Below are 10,747 nucleotides of genomic sequence, written 5' to 3'. Positions count from 1 at the left end.
CTGCAGCGGTGGAGACCCAGAGCACCAGCTCGGAGGAGATGGTCCCCAGCTCTCCGTCTCCCCCGCCCCCGCCGCGGGTCTACAAGCCCTGCTTCGTGTGCCAGGACAAGTCCTCCGGGTACCACTACGGCGTCAGCTCCTGCGAAGGCTGCAAGGTGAGCCCGGACGCTCCGCCCCTCGAAAAACGCCCGTCCCCCCCCCGTTACGGAGGTGCCACGCTCCGCCGCTCCTGCCACAAAATATAAAATCCAACCTTGTCGCAACGCAACATACCGGTGAACAGAAGGCGTGAGCTGCTGTATCTCCCGCCCACCCCCGGTTTGCTTTCCGCCCCCCCACCCCCCCCAGGGCTTCTTCCGGCGCAGCATCCAGAAGAACATGGTGTACACCTGCCACCGCGACAAGAACTGCCAGATCAACAAGGTCACCCGCAACCGGTGCCAGTACTGCCGCCTGCAGAAGTGCTTCGAGGTCGGCATGTCCAAGGAAGGTGAGAGACGGGCCCGAAAAGCCTGGGGTTTTCCTGAGCAGGCTGGGCCAGGAGAACGTGTACCATGCCTGGGCCTGCGAAGGACGTGAAGGGCAGCCTCACTGGCTCCTGTTCATTAGGTCCAATGAAGCTTCCTTGGCAGGGAATATACTGACTAGGGTTGCCAGATGCCTGGTTTTTGACTGGATTGTCCAGTTTTCAAATTATTTATAAGTCTGCCAACTAAAATGGAATGAAGGCACATTGACAAAACAATATATATCACCAACTTAAGAGGATATAGTTAGTTTGTGTATTGTGAAAAAGGGAATTTAGGATGCCTGTCCCAAAATTCCACATCTGAGTGATTTAGTCAGACCTCTTACTGGCCTGATTCTCTCTGTGAGCACATAGAGTAACAGTTGGGAAACCTGACTTGTACCCCGGAGGGTTGCAGGTCTGAATCCTAGGGTGGGACATTGCAGTTGTACCCTGAGGGTCTTAACCTGGATTTCCTAGATAAATGCAACTGAATAAATGAATAATGTGTAGAATGGAAATTATGAATGTCACCAGAGATAACAGTCTTGTCAGCAAATAAATGAATGCCTGGTCATGTGACTTGCCGCTGTTCTTGCACAGGGAATAGACCTTCCTGCCCACCTTCGACTCATACCCATTTTTCCAGTGGAGCAGGATGACTTTTAAAAGATTCCCTGCGATATCTAGGAAAGAATCTCTCTCTTTCCCCCTCCCCCTCCTTCCTGTTTCTCTCGCTCCATTTTGGTCTCATTTTCAGGTGCTTGATAAGGTGCGCTGTGTTTGATAAGGTTTCAGGTGTGCTGTGTTTGATAAGGTTTCAGGTGCGCTGTGTTCGATATGTTTTCAGGTGTGCTGTGTTTGATAAGGTTTCAGGTGTGCTGTGTTTGATAAGGTTTCAGAGCGCTGTGTTTGATAAGGTTTCAGGTGTGCTGTGTTTGATAAGGTTTCAGTGCGCTGTGTTTGATAAGGTTTCAGGTGTGCTGTGTTTGATAAGGTTTCAGGTGCGCTGTGTTTGATAAGGTTCAGGTGCGCTGTGTTTGATAAGTTTTCAGGGGTGTTGAGTTGTGCAGTTTGGCCTGAAATTCTGAGGTTGTGTTTAGGTTGTGCAGACAGCCTAGTGTTATACGTGGAAGTGATGTCAGCATGTGTGTGCAGGCTGAGGAAATGATGTCAGTGTGTATCTGACATGCCGGCCTGAACCTCCAGGAGTCATGTGTGCAAATTAATTTGTGAAAGGGTGTTTGCGAGTGTTTGTGTGTGTGTATGTGCGTGTATATGTATGTGTGTGCGTGTGCGTGTGTGTGCGTGTATATGTACGTATGTGTGTGTGTGTGTGTGTGTGTGTATATGTGCGTGTATATGTGTATGCATGTGTGTGTGTGTGTGTGCTGGGAGACAGCATTGTGCCTTGGCTATAACTGGATATCCTGAGAGGAAGGAGATAGGGGGAGGGAGAGAGAGAGGGGGGAACTGGGCTCATGATGCATGCATGAGCTGAATAAAACATTAAAATAAAGTTTTTGGGCAATGCTATGTAATATTGATATAAATCCTGAGTATGCAGTGGGCTTCTCCTCTTCCTCAGCTGTGAGGAACGATCGGAATAAGAAGAAGAAGGATGTGAAGGAGGAGGCTGTGCTGCCGGAGAGCTACGAGCTGAGTGGGGAGCTGGAGGAGCTGGTGAACAAAGTTAGCAAAGCACACCAGGAGACGTGCCCTTCACTGTGTCAACTGGGCAAATACACCACCGTGAGTCTCTCAAACACCCTAACACACATCACTCACACACTCAAACACTAACACACATCACTCACACACTCTAACACACATCACTCACACACTCAAACACTAACACACATCACTCACACACTCTAACACACATCACTCACACACTCTAACACTCTAACACACATCACTCACACACTCAAACACTAACACACATCACTCACACACTCAAACACACATCACTAACACACTCACACACATCACTCACACACTCTGACACACTCACACACATCACTCACACACTCTGACACACTAACACACATCACTCACACACTCAAACACACATCACTCACACACTCAAATACTCTAACACACATCACTCACACCACATCACTCACACACTCGAACACTCTAACACACATCACTCACACACTCATACACACTAACACACATCACTCACACACTCAAACACACTAACACACATCACTCACACACTCAAACACTAACACACATCACTCACACACTCTGACACACTAACACACATCACTCACACACTCAAACACTAACACACATCACTCACACGCTCAAACACTAACACACATCACTCACACACTCTAACACACATCACTCACACACTCTAACACACATCACTCACACACTCAAACACTAACACACATCACTCACACACTCAAATACTCTAACACACATCACTCACACCACATCACTCACACACTCTAACACACATCACTCACACACTCATACACACACACACTTACACACTCTAACACACATCACTCACACACTCTAACACTCCCACCGACATGAATATAGTAAACGATAAAGTATTTCCAGTGCAGATGAGTGTATAATAATGTTGTACAGCAGTAAAGATACTTTAACATGTGCCTCTCACCGCTCTCTCCTCTCCTCAGAACTCCAGTTCGGACCATCGGGTCCAGCTGGACCTGGGCCTCTGGGACAAGTTCAGCGAGCTCTCCACCAAGTGCATCATCAAGATTGTGGAGTTCGCCAAGCGGCTGCCTGGCTTCACCTCCCTCACTATTGCTGACCAGATCACCCTCCTCAAATCAGCCTGTCTGGACATCCTGGTACCCAGCATTCCCTCTGTCCCATACTAGCTGCTCTGCTTGCACCACCACCGATACTCTAAATAGTGACCAGATAGTCAACTCCCTCTTCTTTTCTGGCCTCCACATTGTATGTGTCATTAAGGTTTAGATTGGTAAGAAGAGATTATGGTGCTGTGCTGTTGGCTGCGGATGTTCCGACTTTGTCTACACCCTTTTCAGACAAATTCACAAGGATCCAGCAAATCAGAGATCAGTTCTAACTTATTGCCAGAGATTGATTGCTCATTTGAGCAATCAAAGCTGAATATCTGTTCAGGAAGTAGAATGTCTGTACTGACATCACGACTGGGCATCAAAGTGACTCCACTGTCAGAGATGAGGCCACAGTGCCACCCAGTGGACAGACATAGTATACAGCACAATCAGTAATAGTTAGCATAATAATAAATATTAATAAACAGTATTATTATTAATAAAATAATAATAATAATAATAATACATATTAGTAGCGTTATTATGAGATGTATTCATTTTTTGATCAGTTGAAACTAAGCAGTGTTTATAATATTAGCAGTGTTCGGTAGCGTGATTCCGTTCCCCCCCCCCCCCCCCCCCCCCCCCCCCCCCCCCCGCCCCCCCAGATGCTGCGGATCTGCACGCGCTACACCCCCGAACAGGACACCATGACCTTCTCCGACGGGCTGACGCTCAACCGCACGCAGATGCACAACGCCGGCTTCGGGCCGCTCACCGACCTGGTCTTCGCCTTCGCCGGCCAGCTGCTGCCCCTGGAGATGGATGACACGGAGACCGGCCTCCTCAGCGCCATCTGCCTGATCTGCGGAGGTACTGCGGCCTGCGCTGCTCGGGGATGCTGTGGGTTGTGCACTGAGATCAGTGCTTTTGGGATCAGTGTCTTTCATGCTTTGGTGTCACTGGTTTTTATTCTCAAATGTGCGGTAGGATATTCATTTCTTAAATTTACACAACAGGCAGTTTATTTTTTAATTGTGTGAGTGGGTGTTTATTCCCCTGTGTGTGAGTGGGTGTTTATACTCTGGTGTGTGAGTGGGTGTTTATTCCCCTATGTGTGAGTGGGTGTTTATACTCTGGTGTGTGAGTGGGTGTTTATACTCTGGTGTGTGAGTGGGTGTTTATACTCTGGTGTGTGAGTGGGTGTTTATACTCTGGTGTGTGAGTGGGTGTTTATTCCCCTATGTGTGAGTGGGTGTTTATACTCTGGTGTGTGAGTGGGCGTTTATACTCTGGTGTGTGAGTGGGTATTTATTCCCCTATGTGTGAGTGGGTGTTTATACTCTGGTGTGTGAGTGGGTGTTTATACTCTGGTGTGTGAGTGGGTGTTTATTCCCCTGTGAGTGAGTGGGTGTTTATACTCTGGTGTGTGAGTGGGTGTTTATTCCCCTATGTGTGAGTGGGTGTTTATACTCTGGTGTGTGAGTGGGTGTTTATTCCCCTATGTGTGAGTGGGTGTTTATACTCTGGTGTGTGAGTGGGTGTTTATTCCCCTATGCGTGAGTGGGTGTTTATACTCTGGTGTGTGAGTGGGTGTTTATTCCCCTGTGCGTGAGTGGGTGTTTATACTCCTGTGTGTGAGTGGGTGTTTATACTCTGGTGCGTGAGTGGGTGTTTATACTCTGGTGTGTGAGTGGGTGTTTATACTCCTGTGTGTGAGTGGGTGTTTATACTCCTGTGTGTGAGTGGGTGTTTATACTCTGGTGTGTGAGTGGGTGTTTATACTCTGGTGCGTGAGTGGGTGTTTATACTCTGGTGTGTGAGTGGGCGTTTATTCCCCCATGTGTGAGTGGGTGTTTATACTCTGGTGTGTGAGTGGGTGTTTATTCCCCTGTGCGTGAGTGAGTGTTTATACTCTGGTGTGTGAGTGGGTGTTTATACCCTGGTGTGTGAGTGGGTGTTTATACTCTGGTGTGTGAGTGGGCGTTTATTCCCCCATGTGTGAGTGGGAGTTTATACTCTGGTGTGTGAGTGGGTGTTTATACCCTGGTGTGTGAGTGGGTGTTTATACTCTGGTGCGTGAGTGGGTGTTTATACTCTGGTGTGTGAGTGGGCGTTTATTCCCCTATGTGTGAGTGGGAGTTTATTCCCCTGTACGTGAGTGGGTGTTTATTCCCCTATGTGTGAGTGGGTGTTTATACTCTGGTGTGTGAGTGGGTGTTTATACTCTGGTGCGTGAGTGGGTGTTTATTCCCCTGTGTGTGAGTGGGTGTTTATACTCTGGTGTGTGAGTGGGTGTTTATACTCTGCTGTGTGAGTGGGTGTTTATACTCTGGTGTGTGAGTGGGTGTTTATTCCCCTATGTGTGAGTGGGTGTTTATACTCTGGTGTGTGAGTGGGTGTTTATACTCTGGTGCATGAGTGGGAGTTTATTCCTGTTTTTCCCCTCAGACCGGATGGATCTGGAGGAGCCCCAGCGTGTGGACCAGCTGCAGGAGCCGCTGTTAGAGGCCCTGAAGATTTACGCCCGTCGTCGCCGGCCCAACAAGCCGCACATGTTCCCCCGAATGCTGATGAAGATCACAGACCTCCGCGGCATCAGCACCAAGGGTCAGTGTTGCACTCAGACACCGGGGAAGGCTGGGTCAGTGTAGCACTCAGACACCGGGGAAGGCTGGGTCAGTGTAGCACTCAGACACCGGGGAAGGCTGGGTCAGTACTGCACACTAAATACAGGGAAGGCTGGGTCAGTACTGCACACTAAATACAAAGGAAGGCTGGGTCAGTACTGCACACTAAATACAAAGGAAGGCTGGGTCAGTACTGCACACTAAACACAGGGAAGGCTGGGTCAGTACTGCACACTAAATACAGGGAGGCTGGGTCAGTACTGCACACTAAATACAAAGGAAGGCTGGGTCAGTACTGCACACTAAATACAGGGAAGGCTGGGTCAGTACTGCACACTAAATACTGGGAAGACTGGGTCAGTACTGCACACTAGATATAAAGGAAGGCTGGGTCAGTACTGCACACTAAATACTGGGAAGACTGGGTCAGTACTGCACACTAAATACAAAGGAAGGCTGGGTCAGTACTGCACACTAAATACAAAGGAAGGCTAGGTTAGTACTGCACAATAAATACAAAGATACTTAGAAATGCTCCCTTTCAGGATGACTGGCAGCCCACGGTGTACATTTTACCCACTCGTACCACTGGGTGTTTGCTGAAGCAGCGCAGGCTGGATAGCCAACGGCTCACAGGGCCCTGTTGCTGAAGCACCGTGTAAAATGTTAAATTTAGCACTCCTTGGTGTGGCGTCACTCAGACCAGCCCTTTTTTCCTCGCCACTGTTGCCGTAGGCTTGCTCCTGTGGGGGTTTAGGAGCAGGGTTGTCTGTAAAGCGTATTGTGACAACTGCTGTAAAAATACGCTATACAAATAAAATTTGATTTGATGATTTTTTTGATTTGGTTTCTCCCCCGGCTGCGCTCGGCCCGTGCAGGAGCAGAGAGAGCCGTCACTCTGAAGATGGAGATCCCGGGACCCATGCCCCCGCTGATCCGAGAGATGCTGGAGAACCCGGAGGCCTTCGAGGACCAGCCGGAGAACGGCGACGCCGCCGCCGCCGCCGCTCCGCCCCCGGCCCCGCCCGTCACCATCAAGAAGGAGCGGGAGGAGGAGGAGGAGGAGGGGGAGGGGGAGGGCGAATGCGGCGCCGGCGAGAACAGCGGCGAGCTGTCGCCGGAGGAGGACGACGAGGACGAAGACGACGACGGGGCGGACGAGGAGAGGGAGCGCGATGCGGAGAGCGACGGGGAGAACTGGGCGGGCGAGGCGTCCGCCCCCGAGTGGCCGAGGAAGACCCTCGCGGGGCGGGGCCAGTGAGCGGCCGAACGTTCCCTCGAAACAATCCCTCCAGTCTCTCGTAAAAAAAGAAACAAACAAACAAACAAAAAAAAAGAAACGGAAACAAACAAAACAGAAAATATCACAAACTTGTGATTCAGACCAAACTATAGGGAAGAATCTCATGGAAAAAGAACAGAGGCCTCTTTAGATGACAGTGACTGTCTCTCTCTCGGTGTTGTTATTGTTTTTTTAGTGTACATAGAAGCGAAAGGAGATGCCAAAAAAAAGAGAAACACCAGCCATAGCGGCGAGTGCAGGCGGGCTGCCGTTTTCACAGGGTCCTCTTCAGGGTGCAGTGCTTCAGGTGGCCAGCAGGGGGATGCAAATGGCATGTCCTATTTTTTCCCCCCGTCTTTTTTTAAACAAAATTACGAAAAATGAAACGACAAAGTGGACGCGGTGGCCCATTTGTTGTCGATGCTTTTTAAAAACAATTTTCATGTAGCATTTTAATTGTTTTTTTTTTTCTTTCTTCTTATGGCATATGTATACACTCCATATATTTCTCTATCTATATATCTTTATATTTTTGTTTTGTATTTGTCATTTATGGTTTTTGTATATTCTCATGTTCTCCTTTAAAGAATGTCCCAGAACAGAGACACAGAGAGATAAAGAGAGATAGAGGAGGAGAGAAAAAAACCCAGCAATTTACAACTGGCAGACCTCCACTGGTCCTGAAATGCTAACGCATCACTGATTCTGAATCAGTGAGATGCTCAAGATTTGGAGGGAGGAGTGCTTCTCTCTCATTGGCTGAAATGTTCTCAAACGCCAAATTCTCCATGCCAAATGAAGCTGTTTTTACTGTGACACACGAGGCTTTCTCACTGTGGGAAATGACAGTTGCATACCCCTCCCCCCTCCCCCCTCCTTACCTCCTGGAACTGCCCCTGCTGCTCTGTTCTTGGAGGGGCAGTATCGCTGATGCGTTCAGGGCGCGGGGCGTACCTGTACGGCCATGCTGTCCGTGCTGGAGGCAGTGTCCAGTGTCCAGTGTCCAGTGTTCAGTGTCCAGGCCCTGGTGTGAAGTGGCCTACACACCGTAAGTGCTGGCAGCACAAGAATGTGGCTGCAGTCTCTGGAGGAATCAATGCAGAATCACACACACACACACACTCAGACACACACACACACAGACAGACACACACACACAGGCACACGCACATACACCCAGGCACATACACACCCAGACACACACACACATACACCCAGGCACACACACACACACAGGCACACAATGCATGCACTTGTAGACACAGTCTACACTTGTAAAAAAGTGCACTTGTAGGCACTTTTGCACACACACACAGTCACACCCACGAAACTGTACACATACTACAATCAGCGTGCATACGCTTGCACATTTACAAGTTTCCGTGATTGGACAAGGAGATCTGCACAAAATATCATAACACATAAACGCACTCAGGGCTACCTTTTTAAGGACCCAACCGTAGCTGTCCACAGACATGCCAGAAAGGAGCCATATCCACAGAGACTTTGGGACTCATTGTCTCTCGTGAGCTCGGGGAGAAACGTACAACCTGGCCACCTCAATGACAAGCCATACCGCAGCCGGCTGTGTCCATCCGTTAAACTCTCCTCAGAGGTGGCTCGTTAACTGTGGCTCACCGGTGCTCGGGTCTCACCGAATTTTAACCGGCGCAAACGATGCGGGCGGAGAGCCGGTCCGAGGCGGCCGGCGACGCCCGAGCCGGGCTGAAGTGCCTCCGTCGCCGTGGAGCAATACGGACGCCACGCAAACACCCGCGAAAGGACGTCGCCCAATGAGATTTCATGCTCAAACGTGCGATCTGCGTCTTGGAGAGCGCGCGTGTGTGTGTGTGTGTGTGTGGTGGGCAGGTGTGTGTGTTAATGAGCTTTTGTTCTCGTGTTTGTACGCCCGTGTCTGTGTGTGTGTGCACCTGGGTCTGTGTGCTTGTGCGAATGTCTATGTGTGTATGCTTTTGTGTTTGTATGTGAATGTGTATGTATGCAAGTATGTGTGTTTGTGTGTGTGTGTTTGTGTACGCGCAATATCTGGTTATATTTTGCCAAATGAATGTGTTTTAATAGCACAGACTGTAGATGTGGAACCAGGCTAGTGGGAGGAGGTAATGTTCTTGGCTTGGGACAGAGCAGTAGCTTTTCCATTGTTAGTACCCACGTACAGGCCTGTGGCACGCAGCATCCACCATCCAACGCCTCCGTCTGCCACTGCGGTGCTGAGCAGGGGATTCACAGAAAAATAAAACGGACCTCCGTCTTATTTTCATCTGTCTTTGGCCGCTAGCTGTGACCGGTGATGGCAGCACAAAGCTTTCTACCTTTCTGTCTGAACAATCTCCCATGAAGCTTGCATTTAAGATTTGAGGTCAGTCCCAGTAAGAGTGTCCCACCCAGCAACAGGAATTACCCCTTTGAAGAGTTGTGTTTTTGGAATGTGTTTTTAAAATTCAGTATTCTGGTGATTGTTACATCAGCATTAGAATGTTCGGTTAAGAACATTCTAATCACATATTTGTGATGTCACACCTTAAAGGGGTAACCATAGCTAAAGCCCAACCTGCACTCAAACTCCGAGGGAGGGGCCAGCCTGGTTCCAGCTCTGCAGCAGAAAAGGGGGGAATTAATATCAGTGTTACTTGGAGACAGTGAGGATGGGTGGGGCTCCGTTAAGTCCCCGCCCTCTAAGAAAGGGTGTGGCCTTAGGGGGAAGGGAAGAACAGTAAGGCTCTGTGGTATCTGTACTGTACGTCCAACTTTGAGCATGTCGGAGTTGGCTGCTAATTATCCTCTCTTTATACTGTCAAACTCTCATGCTAAGAAAAGCCATTTGACAAAAGGGGAGGAATTTGTACAATAAATGAGATTTTTGTGAGCTTTTGATGCTTTATAAATCTATAATTGTTTTCTTTTTTTGCTTTTTTAAGTAAGTTTTTCAGAATAGGAAATAAAAGCCAGGTTGAGCTAACCAATCAGCCCAGCTTTATTAATATTATTATTGGTGTCCTACAGCTTAGTAGTGATGTTCACTTAAGACAAACCACACAATTAACCAGATAATAAATTACACTTTTTTTCACAAACTTTCTGAGGTAGCTAAAAATATTGGTGTTGGCCAAACTTCAGCTAACATTGAATCGCTCATCTACTGTAATTAGTTCATTCTGACTAATTAGTTATTTAACTTGGTTGCTGTAGTTACTTGGTGAAACATTTACTAATGAAACATTTATATTGATGCCAGTAACCAATCAAGTACTAGTACAGGTGCAGTACTTTTGTTTTTCTGGTTAGGTCAAAGATAGTCTGTCACTAGTGATGATGCTTTCAAGTGTGTTCCAAATGTACCAGAAATTGAAGCAAACTTTAGCTCTCTCATATTATTAAGTACATTTCAGCTGTTATGTTGAATGTTCTACTGAGTTTGGAAGTATGCAAAACACAAGTATGCATAATGGGAGACAGTCCAGTACTGACTAGTCTTCTGCTGGAGACTCTCCCTTCTACTGTGACATCGCTCCCT

The 10,747-nt window shown here is 48.2% G+C and overlaps 1 protein-coding gene across 1 annotated transcript; it reads left to right on the top strand.

The window, feature by feature from the left end:
* Nucleotides 1–10,196, top strand: LOC118208248 (retinoic acid receptor gamma-A-like). Its single transcript, XM_035382738.1, has 7 exons — nt 1–155; nt 349–490; nt 2,097–2,260; nt 3,169–3,345; nt 3,969–4,173; nt 5,752–5,910; nt 6,809–10,196. The coding sequence occupies exons 1-7, from the start codon at nt 39–41 to the stop codon at nt 7,189–7,191; spliced, it is 1,347 nt and encodes a 448-aa protein (XP_035238629.1). The 5' UTR covers nt 1–38; the 3' UTR covers nt 7,192–10,196.
* The last annotated feature ends 551 nt before the right edge of the window (nt 10,197–10,747 follow it).

This window comes from Anguilla anguilla, chromosome 11 (genome assembly GCF_013347855.1).
Source record: "Anguilla anguilla isolate fAngAng1 chromosome 11, fAngAng1.pri, whole genome shotgun sequence".
NCBI classification, from domain to species: Eukaryota; Metazoa; Chordata; class Actinopteri; order Anguilliformes; family Anguillidae; genus Anguilla; species Anguilla anguilla.
Note: the sequence above shows the minus strand (reverse complement) of the source record. Positions and strands in the feature narration are given on the sequence as shown.

What these genes read in the sequence shown, in the direction of transcription:
- LOC118208248 (XM_035382738.1), top strand. Translation starts at nt 39, where the DNA reads ATGGTCCCCAGCTCTCCGTCTCCCCCGCCCCCGCCGCGGGTCTACAAG. An exon ending in AACTGGGCAAATACACCACC is followed by an intron (nt 2,261 to 3,168) that starts GTGAGTCTCTCA and finishes TCCTCTCCTCAG; the next exon opens with AACTCCAGTTCGGACCATCG. An exon ending in CATCTGCCTGATCTGCGGAG is followed by an intron (nt 4,174 to 5,751) that starts GTACTGCGGCCT and finishes TTTTCCCCTCAG; the next exon opens with ACCGGATGGATCTGGAGGAG.